The 25,997-nt window shown below is 28.3% G+C and overlaps 1 protein-coding gene across 1 annotated transcript in view; it reads left to right on the top strand.

Moving 5' to 3' along the window:
* LOC100198859 (ubiquitin carboxyl-terminal hydrolase 34) overlaps positions 1–25,997 on the top strand; it is a 195,646-nt gene continuing 169,649 nt past the window's right edge. The window contains exons 1-6 of the mRNA XM_065805242.1: positions 1–121; positions 10,363–10,432; positions 20,641–20,863; positions 24,643–24,690; positions 24,853–24,999; positions 25,708–25,775. Of these exons, the coding sequence (XP_065661314.1) occupies positions 76–121; positions 10,363–10,432; positions 20,641–20,863; positions 24,643–24,690; positions 24,853–24,999; positions 25,708–25,775 (602 nt within the window). The 5' untranslated portion in view covers positions 1–75. The remainder of the gene's footprint in view (positions 122–10,362; positions 10,433–20,640; positions 20,864–24,642; positions 24,691–24,852; positions 25,000–25,707; positions 25,776–25,997) is intronic.

Below are 25,997 nucleotides of genomic sequence, written 5' to 3' on the forward strand. Positions count from 1 at the left end.
CATTTAGAAATTTTGTTATTAATATATTTAAATTTATAAAAATAAGCAAAAAAAAAAGTTATAATCTTCATTGTTATGTCAAGTGAGTGCTGTAAAGAGCTAAAGATTTTTCTTGACAATGGTATGTTTTTTTAATTTTTTAAATAGAGGCATGTTTCATGTTTATATTTCTGGAAAAGTCCCCAATTGATTATATATATTTGAAAAAATTCCATCTTTACTTAAAATTCTTGAAAAATATTATTAGTATTTTCATCATTATTTTTTTTACTTCTCATTAACTGATTATGTTGTATTTTAGAATATTTTATTCTTAAATTTATATTTAAAATTGATGTATAAAATCTTTATGTTTACATTTAACTTGGTTAACTTACTGGTTTATGGTTAATTTTGTTTCTAAAAAGAAATAGTATTCAAAATAACAAATATAAACATTTAATAATAAAATAATAGCTTTAATATTATTATAAGTATATTTTTCTAGTTGAGGTATTTTTAAAAGGCATTATATTGTATATAAAATATATTTTTCTTATAGGCTAAATATTAAATAGTAGTATATATTGCTGAGCATAAAATAGGTTAAAACAAAATTCTTCAAAGGATTCTTAAAATGCTTTTCTATATAAAAAAATAAGTTTTCTAGTTGCGAAAGGGTGTCTAGAGGCAATTGTAGCCAGAGCCGAGTAGCTGCAAAGCAATTAGTTTTTTTTAGAGCTTGAGCCATAAACTTGTGCAGCTCTCAGTTCTCAAAAAAATTTTTAAATCATTATTATTACTTTTGACTTGAAATATTAAAAGCTACGAGATGAGTTAGATATCATTTAGGAAATAGTGCTATGTATTGTTAAAAAGTAACAAATAACGTACTGTTTTGGCATCAAGGTCAAGATGTTTTTTTGTCTAAATTTTAATCCTACAATCACTTATGGGGCATTCCACCTCAAGTGGAACTACTTTTTGGTCAAATCCGACATCACTGACTCGGATTTTGATGAAAATTGGCTCACATGTTGGGCATATGGACAGAAGAAAAGCATGCAAATTTTTTTGACTTCAATTATTTCCTGAGATATGACCTTTCAAAGTTTTGACCTTTTCACTTGAACTTGGTTATTTAAAATGTCATCACTTTTTTTCTATTATACTTAGGAAGTTGATTTTGGTGGCAAACAGAAGCTCTTTCACAGACGAACAACTTTATGTCCATACAAAAAAGTGATAAGTTTAATAGAAAAAAAGTTATTGGTCATTTGGTCATTTGACCTTTGACCCTGGTCGATGGCAAATGTCAAAGGTCATAATTTTTTTTTTACATGCTGCTTTTTCTATTGTGGATGCCCCATAAAAAAATCTTTTTGGGATTCCCATAAACAACTTTGGGATTAATATTAAAGTATAAGTAGGTTCTAAAAATTTAATATTTAAATAATAATTTAATATTTAAATAATATTTAATATTTAAATAAAAATTTAATATTTAAATAATATTTAAATAATTATACTGTATTTTAAGGTAATTTGTTGAACATAGGCCCTAGGTTATATAATATCTACCGTATACCAAGTATACTATAATTTGGTGATACTTGGTCTATATATACATATTTTTGAAAAGTAACAAAAATGCTTTATTTAGCAGTTTTTATTACATGGCAGTACAGTACTGAATGTAGTATAAAATTTACACCATTTTCATTGCAATACATATTTGCTAATAATAAATTAAAAAAAGCTATAATAGTTAACAATGATGCAAGTTTAGTGCTTTGGTTGCTCCTTTAGACTCCTTAGAAGTAATGAAGTATGATTGACCAGTTGTAGTTTTGGGTTTGACTGCAAGCAGAAGATCATTCAAATCAAGGGTAAAAATATCTGGAGGATCTCAGAAGGAGAAAAATTGACCTGGACCATGAGGGTGAAGGAAGTTCATGGTTACTTCTCTTTTTTCTGGATTGCTCTCCAACACACAACCTATCCACCAATGTTCATCATACTCTACAACCATGTAACCAGTAATTGAACTAAAGTTGAGCTAACTAACATTCTGTGAAGTAATTTTTTCAATTCTTGACACAGAACTGTAACTATATCCTTGTACTTGAATTTCATTCGTAGATAATAGTTTAAAGCAATGAAGTTTTTGGGTACCAGGAATCATTTTAGCATTCGAAAATCTTTCCTTCAATATTGTGGATTTGATTTGCCAATTATTTGCAGTGAGGTATTCTAAAAAAATTCCATGGATATTTCTTTAGCAAACATACATAATTGATAAGTGGTCATTATTTGGTCGTGGTATGGACATTGTAAGCTTGCTTTTGCCGCTTTACGTTTAACAGATCCTCCAACTCCATCACAAGGGCCCTTATCATGACTTGTGAAAAAGAAATGCCATTCGGCTGGAATACCAAAGTCCTCTTTGTGATAGCACAGATTTACTGAATTCTTGCAGTTTTTGTATTGTGCTGCACAGCTATCACTAAAATATGTTATTTTTTAATACTTCAAATTTAACTTTTAAAAAAATAATGAGTTTATGCTGAAAAGATGAACTGTAATTGTGTCATGAGTATTATATTCCAAAAGCAGCACATAACTTCCATGACATAAGTTTTTATCATATTTATAATAAAAAACAAAAGGATGTAAAGTTGCTTGACTATTTCTCTATTTGACTATGTATGATAAATACGTAATTTTTTGAAAAATCACCAATAACCAGAAATTCTCCATCAGATTAATTGTTTTTCTTCCAGTCTAAATATTTTGCCTGCTCTTGAGCAATAAATCATGTCTCGTAAGTGTTTTCATGCTCCCTAAAAATCTTTCGATAAACTCATCAGTGGACTGTATAAAGGTTTGAAGCTGGGACCTATCTGTTGTAATCCACTGTTTATACTCAATTTCTTTCAAACTCCTTTAATTTCAAAGCATTGCAACAGCCATTCCTTTAGCATAGCAACTTCTAGGCAATTTTTACACTCGCCTAGAGGACATGCTGGAAAGAAAGGATTGCATTGGAATTTAGCCAAAGCATGTTTGTAGTTCCTAATAAGGGTTTCTAGTTCATCTTCTAGTTGTAAATCATCCATATATCATCAGCACATCTGTTGAAAACTTTTTTAATTGCTTCGTATTCATCATCGTCTGAAGTATCAATGGCAATAGTATCTGAATTAGATGATAAAAGGTTTAACTTCCTTTTTACAAGTTTTTTAAGCTTTTTCTTTTTCTCCGGAATATAACTTTTAAGAGTTTGTAACTTGCGTTTATCCAAGGTTGACTCACCCAATAACAACAAGGATTTATTAAAAATTGAAATTTCTTCTTCCTGGCACTAATAATTTTCATCTCCCTTGTCACTACAAATAACTTGAGATCTGAAACTGACTTGAGAATCTGACTCTGTATTAAAATTTGCAGAATTTTCATCATCACATAATCCTATTTCTAAGCTAGTGATCCACTTTTGGCAAGTATCACATAATTTACTCCAGCCGTAAGTTTTGAGGGATTTATAGTTACCTACTGACTAGTAACTACCCTCAAGGTTTTATATTGCTTTTTCTCATGGTGTTGGAAAGGATTAATAGTGTTGTCTTTTCTTTTACTCTTTTACTTGCGCTTGAAATGCCATTTTTAATCTAAATTTAATTCGAAAATTAGTAAAAATTTCTTCTTAAGTTGTCTTTTGACGACTAATTCAATGGAAATTAATTGATTATTTTAATATAAATATATATAGCTTTAAGCCTCATATAATTTAGTACTGACTTAGTATGTATATATAGTACTAGTAATTAAATTACAACTTAGAAAATAAAAGGAAAAAAGTAAATAATAATATATATCTACAATAGGCTATTTACAGAAAACGAACTCAAAATACTGCATTTGTAAGTCTGATAAATATTAAATTTTTAGAACCTACTTATACTTTAATATTAATCCCAAAGCTGTTTATGGGAATCCCAAAAAGATTTTTTTATGGGGCATCCACAATAGAAAAAGCAGCATGTAAAAAAAAAATTATGACCTTTGACCTTTGCCATCGACCAGGGTCAAAGGTCAAATGACCAAATGACCAATAACTTTTTTTCTATTAAACTTATCACTTTTTTGTATGGACATAAAGTTGTTCGTCTGTGAAAGAGCTTCTGTTTGCCACCAAAATCAACTTCCTAAGTATAATAGAAAAAAAGTGATGACATTTTAAATAACCAAATTCAAGTGAAAAGGTCAAAACTTTGAAAGGTCATATCTCAGGAAATAGTTGACCTCAAAAAAATTTATTGAATTTAAAATCATATTTCAGGAAATAATTGAAGTCAAAAAAATTTGCATGTTTTTCTTCTGTCCATATGTCCAATATGTGAGCCAATTTTCATCAAAATCCGAGTCGGTGATGTCAGATGGGTGGTTTCACATGATGCGGAATTCCCCTTATGTTAAAAAAAAATATCAATAGTTTCTGTTAAATGTTTGTCTGAATATCAGTCTTAAAAAGCCTTCTCAAAAAAATATCTTTAGAATAAACTTTTCTCTATTAACTAAAATTAACATAAAAATAACAATAAACATCCCATAAACTGAAGAGAAAAGTTAAAACTAATAAACAAAATTTAAAGGCTAAAAGTCTTAATAAATTATAAAATAAATAAAAGATAAACTAGAAAAAATAAAAGTATAAAATTATTGTTTTTTTTTTTAATTTAAAAGTGTTTCACTTCAAAAAATTCAGAAAAGATTGAAGTTTTAAAGTTAGTTAATCCAAGCTTGATTACTTTGAAACTTAATTATTTAAATATTTGAAACTTCGGTATTTTCTAATGTCTACTAATTTATTGTCTACTAAGCAAATAAAACATTAAAAAAAAGAAGATTTTTTTGTGAGATTTAAACCCACATCTAATATTGAACTATCAGTCGTGCCTCAAACATTCTTAGTGACTAACTTATAGTTAGTCACTAACTATCAGTCGTACCTCAAACATTCTACAATAGCATCATGCTATATGAAAAATTATTAGCTTTAAACCTTTAATTGAGACACTTTTAAATTAAAAGAGTTATAAGGTTTGAGCTATTAATTAAGATGTCTCTTATTTATAAGATTATATTTATATTATGCTTTTATTTTTACTGGTTTATCTTTTATTTGTTTTATTACTCGTTAAGATTTTTTTTTTCTTTTCAGTTTAAGATTTGTTTATTTTTGATTTTTTCTTTAATTTAGTTTGGTTTTTTTTAGCACATATTAAATTTATATTATTATTATTACATATATATTAAAACACAAATTATCATAGCAAAATTAACATAACAGTAATTACGCTTATTATTCTTAATTATTATTTTTAAATAGTCATTTTCTATATATAATATAAAATATTATATATACAATAACATTTGAATACAAAGCTTTAAGCATCTAATAAGCATATTTAATATTATTTTATTTTTTATTTCAATTTCAATATTAGCAATTCTGTTCATTCAACTTTTACAAAAGGTCAATATTTTTCACAGTGCTTTAAGGTGTGTTTTAAATAAAAGAGGTAACTACGGTAAACTTAATGATTAAAAAAATATATTATATGTATACTAACTGACCGAATATGTAAAAATATGGGTTTTTGTAAGTCTATTCCATATAGACATTTTCTATACTTTTTTCTTTATTAGGCGTATTGCAATCACAAATCGTGATTGCTTTTCACACCTTCACAATTTGTTTTTTCTTAACAAAAATATTTTCGTGATTTGTTTTTTTTTTTGTTAATTTTTTTTGTTTTTTTAATTTAGCATATTTATTGGCCATTCTTAAAAGTAATGTTTGTCTAAGTTTTTAATAGGGGTTTTAAAGGTAATCAGGGGTAAAGTACATCACCCTCAATTTATCTTTTGACTTGAAGTATGATCATTTGCTCTTTTGCGCAGAGATTTTAATTCAACATAAAATGCTTTTGAATTTAAATTACTTTAAATCTCTGCGTGGAAGCTAATATTATTTTAAAGTTATATTTAATTTGATTTACTGAATGGATGTATAATATAGCTTCTAACTAAGAATAACAATTAAATACTCTTTAAAAATAACACATGTTTTATCGTCAGTATGAACATATTAAATAGTTTTCTATGACTAATTAAAGTGTTTAAATATTGTAATATTTGGGTTTTTACTCTTACTTTTTTACTTTTACTTTTTAAGTATCATATTAAGTAAAAACAATTATTAAAAGTAATATCTTAATAGTATTAAATACGTTACCTGCTCATTACACTATAACTGCAACTTAAATTTCAAATTATAACTTGAGCTGTAAACAATAACAGTAACTTATTCTATTTTAAATGAGAAAGTTATGAGATAATGATTAAATTTGAGATATGTTTAAAAAAAATAACAACCCCCCCCCTCATTACTGCAAAGTGGCACCAGAGATGAGGGGGGGGGGGTTGGCAAAATTTGTTTTTTGCAATTAGATTTTTTTTGCAGTAAATCATAATATATATGTGTATATATATATAATATATACATATAATATATATATATATATATATATATATATATATATATATATATATATATATATATATATATATATATATATATATGCTGTAGTGGTGTAGTGGTAGAGCGCTCGCTTCATAAGCGAGAGGTTCCGAGTTCGATTCCCACCATGTCCCTGTTAGTACAGCGTTTAACTTGTTTCTCCGCGCAGCAGCCTTGTTCGTCAAGGTTCCTGTTTCCGAGTTATAGAGTTAAGAGAGGGTTATAGCCTCCTCTTCTGTAGTGACCTTCTTGACCTTGGAGAGGTGAGTTACAAAAAAAATATATATATTATATATTAGTGTTATTACGACTATTAAATAATTTGACTTTCGAAATTGACTTTCGAAGTCGACTAAAAATCGATTTAGTCGAAGTATAGGAATAATTAGTTTTTTTCAAGCTTATGGAGAAGACCAAACTGCCAAACTTCAATGAAACCTTTAGACAAGTTGGTCAAGAGCTTACTTAGAATTCTTTATTAATTTATAAGTAATTTAGATATCTACACAGCCATCATATGTTGTTTAGATGTCTAAAATATTGTTAGATAATTAAGTTGTTTTTAAAATAATTTTATTTTGTGATGTTTGATCCCCACCACGTCCCTGGTAGTACCGCACTCAAATTCACCTTGAGGTGAATTGAAATAAATAAAAAATAAAAGTATAGAAATATAGTAGGCTATACTTATATATACTACTCATATAGATAACAATGCTTAAATTGTAACAATAAAACAACACAAAATAAAATTATTATGAAAGGAAAATGGTAATTAAAATATAAGTACATTCAGCTGTAAATATAAAGCTTAAAATCATCATCTTAAGAATAAACAATGTAACTTACTGCTTGTAAACAAAGTCAAAATAAACAATTTCTCAAAAAAATTTTATGTAATGCATAAAGTTTAGTTTATTTGTCATTTAATTATGTATATATATATATATATATATATATATATATATATATATATATATATATATATATATATATATATATATATACATACATATATATAACGGGTGATGCGGAAGTTATCGGACAAATCCTAATTTCATTATTTGAGCATAATAATTAGTTTTTGTGGTTTTATGCGTAGGCATAAACGTTCTATAAAATATAAACTTTATTATTTGAAACACAATTATTTAAAATGAGGTTAAATGCAGCTGAATGAGAATCTTTTCGAAAGCGACTAAAAATGTTTTTTGTAAATAAACCTAATATAAAAAATAAATAAATCGTAAATCATTTTGAAAAGGAAGGATTTGCTCGAAGTACAATATATGATAACCTAAAAAGACTTGAAACTGTTCAACCGTGGTATGTCCGAGCCATTGTTTAGCACTTCCAAGGCTGTAGCGATCAATTCATCAATCTATATTAATGAATGTCTAGAAAAAGGAATTCTTCCATTTATTCACAAGTATCATGGAGACTTTAACTATTTATTTTGGCCAGATTTAGCAAGTTCTCATTATTCTAAAGATTCTCTAAATTGGATGGACCAATATGTCTATTACGTTGATAAAGAATCCAATCCCTAAATGTGCCTCAACACGACCAATTAAAAATTTTTGGGGACATTTGGCACAGAAGGTTTACGAGGGAAATTTACAAGCTTCAACAGAGCAAGTTTTGATTGATCGCATTAAACTAAAACTACAAGAAATTGATTTAAACTTTTTACAGTCGCATATGAAAGGCGTCAGAGCAAAATTGAGATCAATTGCAGATGGTGGTGTTTTTTCATATAAAAAACAATATATTTTTATTAAAAGATAAATGTTTTATTTAAAAAAAATATAATAGTAGTTTGTTTTTTTATTTATAAATAAGTTATTGACGTTTTTATTTTGTCCGATAACTTCCGCATCACCTGTTATATACATACATACATATATATATACATATATATATATACATATATATATATATATATATATATATAAATATATTTATATATATATATAAATAATATATATTATATATATATTTATATATATATATACACACACATATATATATATATATGCATATATATGTGTATATATATATGTATGTATATATACATATTATATGTATTAACCAATCGAAAACAAAAATTAATTATGGCACTACTTAGCATTCAAAAAGATGTTGTTATTAAAGATACTTTTGTTAACAAGGAATGCCTTAGATTTGTTGACTCAGCAAAAAGCTTAGGTGAGATACTTGACAATGAATTGAAACACAAATAAGTAAGATTGTTAAAAACTGCTACAATATATTGAGCAAAATATCCAAAATAAAACAATTCTAATCGCATAAAGACTTGTGCACCATGTTATATTCACTAATATTTGCACAGCTAGATTATTGCAACTCCCTCTACTTTGGAATTGAAAAGACACTATTAAAATAACTGTAGTCTGTTCAAAATTGTTCAGCAAAACTAGTATTTAAAACTGGAATAGAAAATCATATAAGTAACCAGGAATTTAACAATTTGAATTGGCTGAAAATTAGAGAAAAGATCTATTTCAAGGTCCTTTTAATAATGCACAAATCTATTATTCTGGAAGCACGAATGTCATTATGCAATTTAGTTCATTACTCATTTAGTTTATTATGTCAGAAAGAACACTAAAGTTAATGGAAAAAAGATGCAGTAATCGTTTGGGTAATCAAGCATTATCCCACTATGGTCCTAAACTTTGAAATATACTTTCAAATATAATCTGTGATGAAAAAAATACAACAATTATAAGAAAAAACTAAAATCTTATTTAAAGGTGAATGGTAAACTGTTCCACCAGAAAACTCTTGAATGTTAAATTAAAAACTCTTAAATATTAATATTAAAAGTTTTACTATATAAAAATTGTTGACAGTTAAACAAGTGTAAGCTGTCTTTGACCCTTAAAATAAGAGTCTCCACCTAATTGACCATTTCTATACTTATCTATTCCACATTGATCATTTCTATAATTATTCCTAATTTACTTCCATATTTTTGAGTAAATGGTAGAAAAATAAAGCATTAAAAAAAAGTTGCTTTAAGATCAAAACAAATTAACATGGCACCTTTTCCATAAACTTAGATCTTATAAGATATTTTATAAAATTCTTTGTTTTTCACCTAACCATATATTTTCGATATCATCATGATTTAGTGCACTGTTGTCAGTTTCGATTCAGAGGCTTTAAATTTTCCCCTGACCATTTATACATTTTTTTGGATTTTTTTAATCTTGCCATATATATATTTATAAGATGCACAGACTTCACTAATTACCTGAGCACATTATTAATTACACATTAATCTCTATCATGACAAATAAAACTCAAATATTGCCCCCCCCCCCCCCCCCCCCCCCGCTTACCAGATGGTCTGGATCTGCGCCTTAGATAGCATGGCCTAATTAAAGCTTAAAAACTATGTATATGTGTGTGCGCCTTACTTAGAAAATACACTTAAAAGGTTAAATGGTATGAGAAATCTGAATGTGAAGAGATACATATCATTTAAGAACATACAACAAAATTATTTTTTATATACAATAAAGAAAAGATAAATGGTTACAAAGCAAATATTTGACCAGCTGTATTTAATAGAAAAACATTTAAAAATATGGACAACAGTGGGATTCCAAGAATTAGAAAGCATTATATTAATTTCTCTATGAGTTTTAAATTATTTTATTTAATAATTTTGTATAAAGAAGTGTTTATTATTTGTTTTATTTATATTCAAAAAAGTAAGGGCTGCTTCGGCAATAATTTTTTTTGATTGTTTAACAATTATACTTTAGTTGAAAATGAGCCTGAAGCGCAAAAAAAGAATATTTATGAACTTGCTAAGGCTGTAAATTCTACTTCAAGGTTTGAGTTTTTCTTGAAGTTTTTTTTTGTGGTTCATTATTATTTAAATGTCATGGTTTTTTTTTATTTATTTATAACTCTAATTTTAAAATTGGAATTTTAAAATATTTTAAGAAACAAATTTAATTATTATAAAATAATATATATATATATACATTATGTATTGATTAATACACAATGTTCATTGCTTGTCACCATCATTTTGTATTGATCTCATGATTAATACACAATGTTCATTGCTTGTCACCATCATTTTGTATTGATCTCATGATTAATACACAATGTTCATTGTTTGTCAGTGCTTGATATCTTCATGAGGTCCATACGCAAAGATTGTGTACGGATTTCATGAAGGTATCAAGCACTGATAGTTTTTGTGAAAAGATTACCACAGAGTGGGTTATGCATGGTTCTGAAATAGATTCAAAATTTGTGGTTAGCATCTGGGGATGCTGACATTTGTACTGATTGGCATCATGTCTCTGGTATTAAGAATATCATGGATTTTAAGAAATATATTAATCTCTTATCTCGGTGTAGTTAAGGCAATTTACAAATTATTCGAATTTTTTATTTGGAATTAGCATGGTTTTATCAGCGTATTATGTCCAAACAATAGCTTTAAATGGTATAATTTTTTTTGCTTCAGGTTTTTTTAATATTTAAAGAAACTTTTCTCTTTTTTATATAATTTTCAAAACCTATTTACTACCCGAAACAGTGAATCTAAAGAACACCATTTTGGAGTCTTTAGATCAATTCTTCTCATCGGCATTAACATGAATTTAGTTAAAATCTTTTGAAAAAGGTTCTTAATTTACTATTGATCCTACTTCTAATCAGTTCTGACGTATATTAACATATATAGTATATTAACATATATAACATATAAAACACAATATTTCTATCAATTTTTACAAAAAATACTAGAATTCCAAGAAAGAGCAATTAAGAAAAATAGCCAATAAATGATCATATTGTTAAACTATAATGTTCGTTTCACCTAAAAAATGTATTTATTTGAAATCTTATTAAAATTTGAACAAGGGATTATGATTTTAAGAAGATTTAAAAAAAAAAAGAATCTTTGGTCTGGGATTTTTTGCTATAAACATTTATATTTTATGATACCGCAAAATTTATCATTTTAATTTTTTTCGTTTTTTCATAATTCACAGACCTGATTATTTAACAAAAATATGTCATAGTCAACAAAATATCATACAGACGCTATAATATTTTAAAATTGCCTTAACTACACCAAGTATTGTTAAGTCAGCTCTCACATTATAAAATAAATTAATAATGCACTGATAAAATTAGAAAATAAATTAATAATGGGAGAAACACAGCCAAAATTTTAATCAATAATGCAAATGTTAGTATCTTTGTATAAACGTTTGTATCTATAACATAATTTTTGTTTTTTAGATGAAGATTTTCGCTCTTTAAGAATACTATGACCCAATAACTTTTAATTTTTTTTTTCATACTTGAGTTTTTCAAAAAAAAGAGAAATTCAAAAATATTATGTGGGAGACCTGCAAATACATTTTTTATAATTGCTAAAATTCTAATAATTTAAAAAAAAAAGAAAAAACTTATTTTTTGCTGTAATAACGGTTTTTCATATCTAGATAGAACCTGCCCAAACCCAAACCCTTAATCAGTGTTGTATCAATCAAAAAAACTAAAGCATCTGCAGATGTTTATTTCAGTTTGATGCTTCATTGAAGGTTGACTTTTAAGATGACTTTAGTTTAAGATTATTAAAGATAATACCTTAGGATAACTAATTAAGATATATATATACACACACACACACACACACACACACACACACACACACACACACACACACACATACACACACACACACATAAATATAGATATATACAGCCCTCAAAATTAGGATAAATGAGGTTGGCAATAATTTCAATAATTTGCTGACCTTAGTCTTTTAGAGGTTGGCATCAGGTCAGCAAAATATATCAGGGCGCGACAAATTTTTTTTTTAAATTAAGGTTGATGCTCGTTTCTTTATTTAATGATGAATAACAGTCAAACAACAGGGCCGACAACGCGAGGGATGGGGGGCATGTGCCCCTTTCCCCACTTTCTTTTCGAAAGGCCTTTTTTTTTTGTTTTTGTTTTAAGAGAATTCTAAATAACTTTTTTTAGAAATAGATGGTTGTGCACCTTAAAACCCGTTTTTTTTTCTTTTTTTCAAGAGAATTCTAGTTAACTTTTTTTAGAAAAAGATGGTTGTGCACTTTGAAACCCGGCCATGAATAAGCCAGTTTTATTTTTAATTCATTCAAATTTTTTTTTTTAATTTAAATAATTTTTTATTATAAGGGAGTTTTATTTTCAAATAACTTTTATTCTAGTTAATAAGATATATGATAATTAAATATATCAAAGATGATTATCAAAGATAATTTATTATTTTTTTTATTAATTCAAAACAACTTTTCACGCATTTGCAAAGTGTGTGCAGATTAATGATAACTTATATACAATATAACTGTAAATTGTTATCCGTTAATACAAAATAGTGAATTTTTCTCAAATTAGTTCGCTAAATTTATTTATTTATTAAAAAACTTGAAGAAATTAAAATAAAAGGAAACTAAAAATAAAATAAAAGTTGTTTTGACATTTCTTTTTTAAAACATTTAAAAATAATAACATAATAACACTGCACAACAGTGATTTTGTTTCGAAACCAAAATTAGTTATTTCTTATGTATTTCCACCTGCTGAATTCAAAAACGACATTAAAAATGACATATTAGCTTTAGTTAAAAAAGTAAAAGCCAAATTTTTCTCTCAAGGGTATAAATTTTCATTTTTTGAAAAAAAAAATATTGTTTATGACTATCCATAATGTTTTATTCATGTTTAAAACTTGATATTAGTGATATTAGTTATGTGTGTTTGCTAAAGTTTCTGGTCTAATTTGTTCTTAGTTTTTTTTTTTAATTTACTAGTGTAAAATTTGACAAATCAACATGGAAGGGAAGTGTGTAAATTTAGTGGACAATTTTTGTTACATTTTGAAATTACACTTTCCTCACAGAAAAGGACACCTCTTGTAAAGACTGCTTACCAGCATTACTTCGATATGAAGGTAGGATAGACCAGGATAAGTCATGGGCTCCACATATATACTGTAGCTTTTGTTTGGTTACACTACGAAAATGGTTGAAAAATAAAAAAAGATCTCTCGGTTTTGCTGTTTCTATGGCGTGGAGGGATCCTAAAAACCATACTGATGACTGCTATTTACTCATTAAGGCAGGCTTGTCAATGAAGAAAATAGGAACAGTTAAATATCTGAATCTTCCATCTGTCATTCGACCTATTCCACATTCGGATAGTTTACCAGTTCCTACTCCACCACAAAGTTGTGAGTTAGAAGAAAAAAATGAAGTAGAAATAGAAGAAAAAGAAGAAAACAACCTATCCACATCAAATGACCCTGATTTTGTGTTAACAGATGATGTGCCACACAGATTGAGTGCCACACAGATTGAAACAGAATTAAATGATCTTGTTCGAGATCTGGACTTGTCACAGGAAAAGGTAGAACTTCTAGGTTAAAGACAAAAGCAGTGGAATCTTCTCCAATTTGATGTTAAGTTTTTATCAAAGGTGATTATTCATTGACTCATTTAAGCTAAGCTTGAAATCTGTATTACTGCACAATGGAAACCGTCTTCCTTCTGTTCCTATTGGCCATGCAGTTCACATGAAAGAGACCTATATAAACATGAAAGTTCTCCTCAACTCAATTACAATGAACACAAATGGAAAATTTGTGGTGATCTAAAAGTCATTGCTATACTTTTAGGAATGCAATTAGGGTATACAAAATACTGCTGCTTTTTGTGTATGTGGGGCAGTAGAGACAGAAGTTCACATTAGATAAAAGAAAACTGGCCTGCAAGAAATCTCAACACAGACGAATAAAATATTATTGCTGAACCACTTTTATTGCTGATTCAAAAGATATTCTTCTTCCACCATTACATATCAATTTGGGTTTAATAAAAAATTATGTCAAAGGTATGAACAAAGAAGGACAGGTTTTTAGGTATTTAAGAAACAAATTTTCAAAAATAAGTGATGCAAAAGTTAAAGAGGGTATTTTTGTTGGGCCACAAATATGTCAACTTATGAAGTATCTTGCATTTGACGAAGTTTTTAGGGGGCAAGAAAAGGAAACTTAGGAAGCTCTTAAGGGAGTGATTTGTGGATTTTTAGGCAATAAAAGAGATGATAACTAAATTCAATTAGTAACAGTAATTCTGCAAAATACCATTAACTTGGATGTAACATGTCTCTTAAGATTCATTTCCCCCACTCACCCCTAGACCTTTCCCCCCCCCCCCCCATTTCCTTAGTTGTGGATCTGTTAGTGATGAACACGGAGAAAGGTTTCACCAAGTTATTTCTATAATGGAACAAAGATATCAGGGTCATTGGAATGTGGCTATGCTTACAGATTTCTGTTGGTTTGTATGTAGAACTAGTCTACAAAGGAAAGCAAACAGATCACGATCTCATGACAATACCCCATAGTCATCTTTATCATAACATGATTTCTTTGTTTAAAACTGTTAGAATATATCTGTAATAAAAAATCAAATGTATTGTAAATATTATTAGAATATGTAAATTATATTTCATATTGCTCTGTTGATAATTAATTGAAATAAAAATTTATTGCTTTTGTATATCTCAGAAACTAGAGCTAATAAAAAATTTTTGTTGTCATTTTCTTTTTTCTCAGCCCAAAATTCATATAATTTGAATGAAATTGCTAAAGATACAAAAAAATTTTTTTTTTGTTGCGCAGTGTAATAAGTATTAAATAAGTTATTATATTAAGTTATTATTAAATACTTAATAAGATATTATATTTATAATATTTAGTATTTAATAATGAAATATTATTGGTGTTGTTAAACGCACAGTAAAAAATGAAAACTATGATAAACATAATACTTCTATAAATTCTATGAAATTATATATATTTCTGTAAGTCTTAAAAATTTTTTTCAAAACTTTAAAACAGGTAAACATTACTTTAATTTAGCAATAAAAATAATATTAAAAAAAAATGCATGCTTTTGAAGAAAGGAATGTTTTACCATGGTTTCTTTAAAAGTAAATAAAAATGCATTCATTTTAACTAAATTTTCCATGCTTATGTAAATGCATGTAAAAACCATGCTAAAACATAATTACCTTCTTTAGTTGCGTACTTAATAACTAAGTATTAGCATTGTTTCTTTTAAAGTCGTTGAAAAAGTGTTTTAAATTTTAGTAACTTATTGTTTTTTTATAATAAATATGTTTTTTTATAATAAATAAAAACTATCAATTGCTTAATTATTTTTAAAAAATTACTGAAGTTATGCATTCGTTTTTAAAAATTTTAAGCAACCGCCAACGTTTACTTAAGTAAAAGTAAGAAAACGCAATGTCTTTTTTTTAACAGACGTTTGCAAATTCGTCGATTTGCTGCACCCTGTATATATATATATATATATATATATATATATATATATATATATATATATATATATATATATATATATATATATATATATATGTATATATATTACTTGTGCTCATTTCCGCCTATATATATAGGCGGGAGTAAAAGAGCACATATATAGGATAGGATGCCTATATATATATATATATATATATATATATATATATATATATATATATATATATATATATATATATATATATATATATATATGTATATATATTACTTGTGCTCATTTCCGCCTATATATATAGGCGGGAGTAAAAGAGCACATATATAGGATAGGATGCCTATATATATATATATATATATATATATATATATATATATATATATAATATATATATATATATATATATATATATATATATATATATATATATATATATACACACACACACATACATACATATATATATAGAGAGAGAGGCTTTGGCGGGAGTAAATGAGCACAAGAGTGGAGAAAAACTCTCCTAAAATTAACATGACGAGCCGTACAAGCTGCTTCTCCAAACAACTTCTTACCTTCTTACATTTTTACAGTTAGTCCAATCTAATCAAAAACATTTACATTTAAATCAGCACTTTTTTTAATTTTATTATTATTTTTTTTGCTACAACTGTCCTTTACGGGTGGTCCTTAAAAATGAAAAGTTGAAATGTTGTGCTCCCACCCCCTAGAATTGTTCGTTTATATGATAAGATGTTTGTGTAAAAATATTTATACAATTGGTTGATGTTTAGAGGTCGCCCAAGCATGTTCTATAAATGTTATTTTGGCTTATTTAAAAAAAAAATTAGTTTATAAAACTTGTTCATGAAACATTGAAACTAATCAACACTTTCACCTTGTGGTCGATTCAGGTGTTTAGTAATATCAACCATCAACTAATTAAGTAATAAGTATTCTTTGATGCATGTTGGTTGACGTCATTTAGCATAAACGTCATTTTTCAAAATATTAATGCGTGTTTTGTGAGATAATTACCAGTTAATGCAATAGAAACGTCTCACTATCTGCAATTCAACTCAGTAAATACAATACAAGGAATCAAAGGAATCTTCAAACCAGGAATAGTGAATATAAATTTATCGTTTCATTTTGTTTTTTGCTCCTTGACCAGTTGAAATTGTATTGCGTCATTCGTTGTATTTGTAGGCAGCGCAAAAAATCAATTGCTGTAATTTTTTTTATGCATTGAAAGCAATTTACTACTTATTAATTTTGCATCACTCAACACTTTCTACAATTAATATGAATTTCATGAGCGATTGACCATTTTATCATTTTAAGAAATAGCCTATGGGCCTAACGCATGTCCCATCGCACTGTGTGAACTTTATTTGTTCTTTATTTCACTTTGTAGGCGAAACATGACAACACGTAGTAAGTCGGCACTATATCTCCTGGGTGAACCAACTACTGCAGTTTCCAGCATCCGCCTTGCATCAAATGGTGAAGCACTAGGGCTTTTCTGTCATCATCATCTCAATCTTGGACTCACAACACGCCAAGCATCATCGTATGTGATTGAAGAGGTGACAAAAGTCTGGAACATTGCTCGTATTCCAACTTGCCGGAAGGATTATGCCATTGCCAAGTTGGAGCTACTGTATAAGGAATGGTCAACTCTGAAAAAGCACAAAACACGCCAGTCGAAGTCGCATACATCAAATGAAACCCAATTTTGTGGCAAAATGAACGATCTCCTTGATATCGCTCACGCTAACGCTGTCACGATGATAAAAATCCAGGAAGATCTCGAGTTTCTTGCCGCACAGCGGGAACCTGGTCGACGAGGTTATATGGGCTCAATCGACACAGCACTGGTAGCCAAGGAAGAACGGAAGGCAAAGCGTACTGAGCTGGAAAATGCTAGAAGGAAACGAGCGAAGGACCAATGGGCTCAGGCTTCAGCCAGTGCAGTGTTGGATGAAAAAGACTACATCAGTGAAGAAGAGCGCATCGATGATGATGGTGAATTCAGTGCGCATAAGTTCTGTACTCCACCAAAAAAAAAAAAAGAGCAACGAAAAAAGTAATAACACCTCAGTTAGCTGCTGCATTAGATCGCACCAAAATGAGCGACAGGAAAGCCACTTTCGTCATTGCTGAAACTGCTCAAAGTTTGGGATATGACATCAGCGACCTCAGTATAAACCGTAGCACTATAAAGCGTGGACGTGAGAGATATCAGTCGGAAATTGCAGCAGCTTTGAAGAACAATTTGTCAAGTGATGTACCGTTGACAGTACATTGGGATGGCAAGTTAATGCAGGATCTTTGTGGCAAAGATCATGTTGACCGCCTTCCAATAATAGTTACAGGTTTTGGTGTCTGTCAGTTGTTCAAGGTAAGCAAGATGGTTGGTGGAACAGGAAAAAATCAGGCGTCAGCGGTAGTCCAAGCACTTCAAGAGTGGAGAGTCCAAGATCGTGTTATTGGAATGTGTTTCGACACAACCAGCTCAAATACTGGAATTCACATTGGGGCCTGTGTTGAAATTGAGCGAGCACTTGGCAAGGATTTGCTGTACTTGGCATATCGCCATCATATAATGGAGCTGTTGGCCGGAGCTGCATTTACAGCAAGCCTTACCCCCTCGTCTGCCCCAGAGGTTCTGCTTTTTAAAAGATTTCAGCAGAAATGGTCCGTTTTGGATCAGACAAAGTATGAGACAGGCTCAGAGTTGGGTGAAATTCCGTACGCAGTGAAGTAGGAAACACTGGAATTTGCTCATAGCCAGTTGCTCCGTGAGTCAGTGCGAGACGACTATCGTGAACTCCTCCAGCTGTCCATCATCTTCCTCGGAGGTTCACCCGATCCTGCACGTGGAATCAACTTCATGGCACCAGGTGCCATGCATCACGCTAGATGGATGTCGAAAGTTATATACTCACTCAAAGTCTGGATGTTCCGGTCACAATTTAAGCTCACAGCATTTGAAGAGAAAGGCCTCCGTAAGATGTGCGTCTTCACAGTCATCATATATCTGAAAGCCTGGTTCACTGCACCACTGGCTGCCAGCGCTCCTCGTAATGACCTTCAACTGCTTCAGAATCTCTACAGCTACAGGCAGTTTGAAAATTGCCATAGCTACTTGCAAGAAGCTTGAACATCACTTGTGGTATCTGTCGGAATATTTAGTGGGCCTTGCCTTTTTCGATCCAAACGTTTCATCCGAGACAAAACGAAACATGGTGGATGCACTACAGTCCAAACAATCTGTTCAACCTGGTCCAAAACGAATCATTCTAAAAGCCAGCGAGTCATCGCAACACAACTTAGAGGACTTCGTAACTTCAAACACTCGTGATCTTCTCAGCAGTCTCCACATTGGTTCTGATTTCTTGTGCGCGGACCCCGAAACATGGGAAGGCAGACATGATTACAAGCAAAGCACAACAATTGTGAACAAACTTCTGGTCACAAATGACAATGCTGAACGGGGTGTAGCCCTTGTGCAGGAGTTAAATAAACTCATAACCCATGATGAGGACCAGTTCCAATTCCTTCTGCAAGTTGTGGCCGATCACCGACGTCGCTACCCGGATTGCCTCAAGTCAACACTGCAGGCACAGACTGTCTTATAGGCCTGCTAATTTAGTCATTACTGTGGTGATTTTGAACATTGAACAATTACAACACACTACACTAGTAATACTATATCTCTACACTGCCATTACATTAACTATGAGTTACAAACACTAATAAGAATACTGTTGAACTGTCACTTCAGTCAATTACTCTTTTCGGAATAATCGTAATCGGTGTTCATGTTTGCTATACCCTATAAAAAGACAAGCTGGGCGACCTCACAACACTGTCTGATTGCATAAATATTTTTTGCAGGCTCTCTTGTTACCCAAAGGAACATTTTAAAAGGGTGGGAGCTTAACATTTCAAAAAAAAAATTTTTTTATTGCTTTAAGGACCACCCTACTGTCCTTTAAAAAAATATTGCAGTTTATTATGCAATTAATTTTTTTTAATTATCATTGTATTTTTTATTTAAGTTACAAAAATAATTATACTTTTGCAAGAGAAATGAAATTGCTCCCATAAACTGTTTTAGTAGAGTGTAAGCAAGAGCTTTAGCTCTTGCTTCCTGCCAAGGTCTCTCTCTCTCTCTTTCTCTCTCTCTCTCTCTCTCTCTCTCTCTCTCTCTCTCTCTCTCTCTATATATATATATATATATATATATATATATATATATAGAGAGAGAGAGAGAGAGAGAGAGATACCTCTCTCTCTCTCTCTCTCTCTCTCTCTCTCTATATATATATATATATATATATATATATATATATATATATATATATATATATATATATATATATATATATATATATATATATATATAGATAGATAGATAGATAGATAAACATACATATATATATATATATATATATATGTATAAACATACATATATATATATATATGTATAAACATACATATATATATGTATGTTTATACATATATATATATATATATATATATATATATATATATATATATATTTATATGTTTTTATACGTATATATATATATATATGTATGTTTATACATATATATATATATATATGTATGTATGTTTATACATATTTATATATGCATCTGTTGTTGTACTTTTTTTTAGACAATGTACCTGTTTAATTCATAATCCTGCTCTTATTTTGCCTCTGGAGTGTATATTAAAAGATTTCTACCAATTATTTGTTACTTTTATTAACAATTATGGTCAAAACTGTGGTGTTGAAAATCAGAGTTCAGTTGAGCAAATTATTCAAGCAATTAGTAAAAGTTTTCAAATAAATTTCCCTTTATATCCAGCCTATGAAAGTGTAAAAAACAATTTTGAGGTAAATGTGTTTAATGATTAAATGCTCTATAAATAATTAATATAGTATATCAATTAGTATAATCCTATGTTCTAAGAGTTTTTGTTCTTAGGTGCAAAATAATAAGTTCTAAGAATTCTAGTTCCAAGGTGTAAGAGACTAAGTTCTAAGAGTTCTATTTTAAAATTTTAAAGTCTATGATATTAAATTCACAATTTTCTTTAAAACTTTACGGAATTTATTAAAACATTATATAGATAGTAATACATATAGAATACTATATTATTGTATATATATATATATATATATATATATATATATATATATATATATATATATAAAATAATAAGTTCTAAGAATTCTAGTTCCAAGGTGTAAGAGACTAAGTTCTAAGAGTTCTATTTTAAAATTTTAAAGTCTATGATATTAAATTCACAATTTTCTTTAAAACTTTACGGAATTTATTAAAACATTATATAGATAGTAATACATATAGAATACTATATTATTGTATATATATATATATATATATATATATATATATATATATATATATATATATATATATATATATATATATATATATATATATATATATATATTATGTATATATATATATATATATATATATATATATATATATATATATATATATATATATATATATATATATATATATGTATATGTGTGTGTGTATATATATATTGTTACATTTGAAACAGCTGTAGATTTTAGATTAAATGAAATATGTCAACTCATTTCAGCAATGAAGCTTGTAAAAATGTTTAAAGGCTAGCTATAGCGTTGTAAAACCTTTTTTCTTATACTACAAAATGTTTTCAGTGAAGTTTTTAAAAATGTTTTCAGTAAAGTGTTGGTGATGTGTAAATTTTAAATAAAATTAAACATCAGCAACACTCTTACTTAAAGTAAATTTTAAGCTACCTAAAATTAATACATAAGTGTAAAGTCACCTCATTTTAGGGTAGTTCTATTAAAGTTCTATTATTTTTAAATGTTACATATAAATATTGTGGAACTTTTGTATATGTATAATATTTAGTATTATAAAGTTGTATACTGTATCTTGTTTTGTAATGTTATATAACTATAGAAACATGTGTAGGAGTTTATGTAAGTTTTTGAATTGTTATAGAAACTCTTTTAAGCCTATAATACATATTTTTGAACTCTTTTTTTTGGATTACCCAAATGCAGACCCTGAAGCACTTATATTTGGGGTCCTGCTAATGAAAATAGCCACTTTAGATGTAAGATTATTATGAAAGTTATTAATAGAAATGAAGAACAACACAGGACCTTAGATGGAAGCTTATGGCACCCCAGAAGTGATTAGAAATGAAGGAAAGCAGTCCAACTTTAATACTGTGATTAGATCAATATGATTTAATAATTTTAAAAACATTTCCAGATAAACTATATAAAGCCAGCTTATGGAGAAGACCATTCCAGACTTTATCAATAACTTTAGTCATTGTAACACTGTTTCTATCTAATGCACAATATAATCTTTCTGTTAACCATTAGGTTAACAAGTCAGCAATTGACAAGAAGATTGAAATTTATATTGTAAGTTGTTAAACTTGAAATGAAAAATGAGATATTTGTTAATTAAGGATTCCAAGACTTTGCTAATAGTAGTAAGTTTTTTTCTTTCAAAGTTTGTTATAACAGAAATTTTAAAAATTAGAACCACAGAAGCCAATTTTCGAGCAGGAAGTTAAGATTCAGTTTAGCATGTGTTGAGTACTTTTAAGAAAAACATTCTTAAGAATACTTTTGAGAGCTTTTGTATGACTGACTGGAATGTAATCTGGACTACAAGTGTAGATGGTTTCAACCAAAGCAAGAATGATGTCTAACAACAGATTAACCTGTTTCTTTGGAAAGGCAAAAAGAGTGAGGCCATTTGATTCAAGAAATATATTAAAAGAAAAGTTCTTAGCTGGACCTCATCATCGGTCTTTACGTATTAATTTTTTGCAATAATAAAAAGGTGTTTGTTCTCTAGAAAGTTTTTCTTGTGGAACAACTCTCTAGAGAACAAACATGTGAATATCAAAATTTTTTAGGCATGCAACAGAGTTTTAGAGAATCGGTCTCTCTTAGAGTTACCACAGAACTCAGGAAATCTTACTATCAGCCAACTGATAGTAATTTTATTTTCAAAATTAAATTTACTGTCAGGACCATTAAACTGAGTTTGAGAGCCCTGCTGTCATTAAGAGTTAACAGGAAGAGTCGCATAGCTACTACTAGGGAGACACCAGCAACAACCTGTGAGTCAAGAAGCTCTAGTGTGAGTCAAAAAGCTCTAGTGTTCATAATCCCGGACAGAAAACAGGTTTACATCTATGCCAATCTATTAGATTGAGAAGTGGTGCAAGACTGGTCAACAACAATTTTCTGCTCAACCCTAAAATCTATGCTTAGGAGGCCTTCTGCAAGACAATAACTGGTTGAACATCTACCCAAGATGAGTATTTCTAGCCTTTACTCAACTAAGAGCCCTTTGACATGGGTTAATTTAACTTCTCCTAGTTTTGACTAGAAAAGCGAATCTTACATGGCTGTAGGACATAAGGCAGGTTGTACTAGTTACATATTATCAGTAGCAGTCTGAATATCTTAATTCTGGCCTGACCTTATGCCTGCAGCTCATTTTCTAAATCAAATAATCCATATGATAAAATAAATAAATTGATAAATCAATCATTAAAAAGTATTTATATATTACAAAAAAAAAAAAGAAAAAAAGTTTTATAAATACAATTTTTTAAGTTAAGATTTTTGATAATGAATTAACTGTTTTTAAATATGTCACTTATTAGGAGAATGTAACTTAGCTGAATGAGTTGCACAAGGTTGTGTTTTAGTTGTTGAATCACAAGATGATAGCTTGCTGAGATATAAAAGCTAGAGTATATAGATTATGTGCACTAGATGCAACTTATCTGTTAATAACTTCTGGTAGTACTAGATTGAACTTTTTTTCTGCACAGTGGCAGTGCATAGCTTATTCTTGTATTTAGTAAGCAATATTGCCATAACCTTTCAACACTTCATTTACTTTGTAAGCATATTCTGTTCTGTACAAAGTACAGAACAGAATATGCTTACAAGTTCTGTACTTTGTAAATAAACTTTTTTATTTATACTATTGGTGTTATAAGTACTAAAAAAACTGCAGAAAAAATATTTAAAAATATAAAAAATTCTTCAAAATATTTTGCTGATTGGACATGGTGTTGGACTGGATTATTTGGAAACTTGGATACAGGGAATCGTCAAAAACAGAATTTCTAATCCTGTTTTTGACAATGATCACAGGATCTCTAATCATGTTTTTGACAATTCCTTAAATCCAAGTATCCAACATACCTAAAACATGTAATCTCTAATCTAATTTCCGACATACCTAAAACATGTAATCTTTTATTACTTTTTTGGGTATGTTGGAAAACAAATAAACAGATTTAAGACAACAATCTGTGCCAATACTAATAATGAAGTTCTAATGACTTTTATATATATATCATATTTTTGCACCATCATCTTTATCAATATTATAAGTAATAATGAGTATGCAAATATATAATAATGAGTATGCAAATATATGTATATACAAAATTATATTTTGTATATACATATAATTTTGAAATACATTTTTTGTATATACATATAATTTTGAAATACATTAAATTTGAAATACATTTTATAAATTATAAAATGTATTTCAAATTTAATGAAAATTATCAAATTTATTATTGATTATTTAGGTAAAGGTAGAAGAAAAAGAAGCCATTCAAATATATTGTGACAGCGAAGTAAGTTTTTATTGCAAGAAGTTTTTTTTATATAAATAAAAACATGTTTTATTTATATAAAGATCTTGGATGTTATATATTATATTGGATGTTAAATGTATTTTGAGAAAACTTATTGTATTAATAAACTAAATTTTTTGTATTTTGAATTTTATTTTGCAGGAAAATTCAAATATATCGGAGCTTTTATATCAAAATGTTGCATATTTTTGTCATTTGGGTGGTGTTGAAGCTGTGACTCAGTTATTTGCTTCAGAAAAATCATTGCCATTGTGTTTAGCCAGCAGTTTAATATGCATTATTGCTCAGGTATTTCTTGCTGAGACTTATTATTAAGGCTACAGCAAATCATTTTTTACTTAGATTTATTATTGAGGTTGCAGCAAATCATTTTATTAAGTCTGCAGCAAATTATTTTAAAAATAAAATTTCTAAGTATACTAGAATTTTGAAAAACATAAAAAAACTTCACATTTAATTGATTAAAATTTTATTAAAAGAATAAAAATGGTCAGCTCAAAAGTAATTGGACAAACTAAACGTCCTTTGAAAACAATATTGCCTTGATGATAAGTTTTTAACTTATAAAATAATTAACTTGAGAAAATGAGAAAATAATATGAAGAAGCGACTTGTCAGATTGCTTTTAGATGCTACTGTACATAACTTAGGTGTTACTGTACATATAACTTGAGTGTTACTTTACATATATAACTTGAGTGTTACTGTACATATATAACTTGAGTGTTACTGTACATATATAACTTAAATGTTACTGTACATATATAACTTGAGTGTTACTGTACATATATAACTTGAGTGTTACTGCACATATATAATTTAAGTGTTACATTATATACAATTAAAATGTTATATAATGTTGAAATTTAATTGTTAAAACATTTAAGTTTTACAGTTAGTAAGATATTAAACTTAAATGCTTGATTACCTTTCTGCAACATTGTATAAATAAAGAGATTATCTTTTTTAATTTTTAAATATTTAAAATATTTTTAGTTAAGAGGGTATCTTCACGAAGAAGCTACTTCAAAACTTATAAAGCCATTATCTATGTTGGTAACAAAGTATGGAAGTGTTTAAATTTTAAAATAATTTTTAATTTATCTCTATTTACTCTAGTTTAGAATATCATCAATAAAGATTGATAACAAAAATTGATTGATAATAAAGATTAGAAAATAAATTATTCGTAAAAGATTATAATGAATCAAAAAAAGAGTATTTCTTAAAATTTTAAGAGAAAGACTAACTACATCTCTATTCATATGGAATCATTTTAAAATAAA

This window comes from Hydra vulgaris, chromosome 09, assembly GCF_038396675.1.
Source record: "Hydra vulgaris chromosome 09, alternate assembly HydraT2T_AEP".
In the NCBI taxonomy this organism is placed as follows: Eukaryota; Metazoa; Cnidaria; class Hydrozoa; order Anthoathecata; family Hydridae; genus Hydra; species Hydra vulgaris.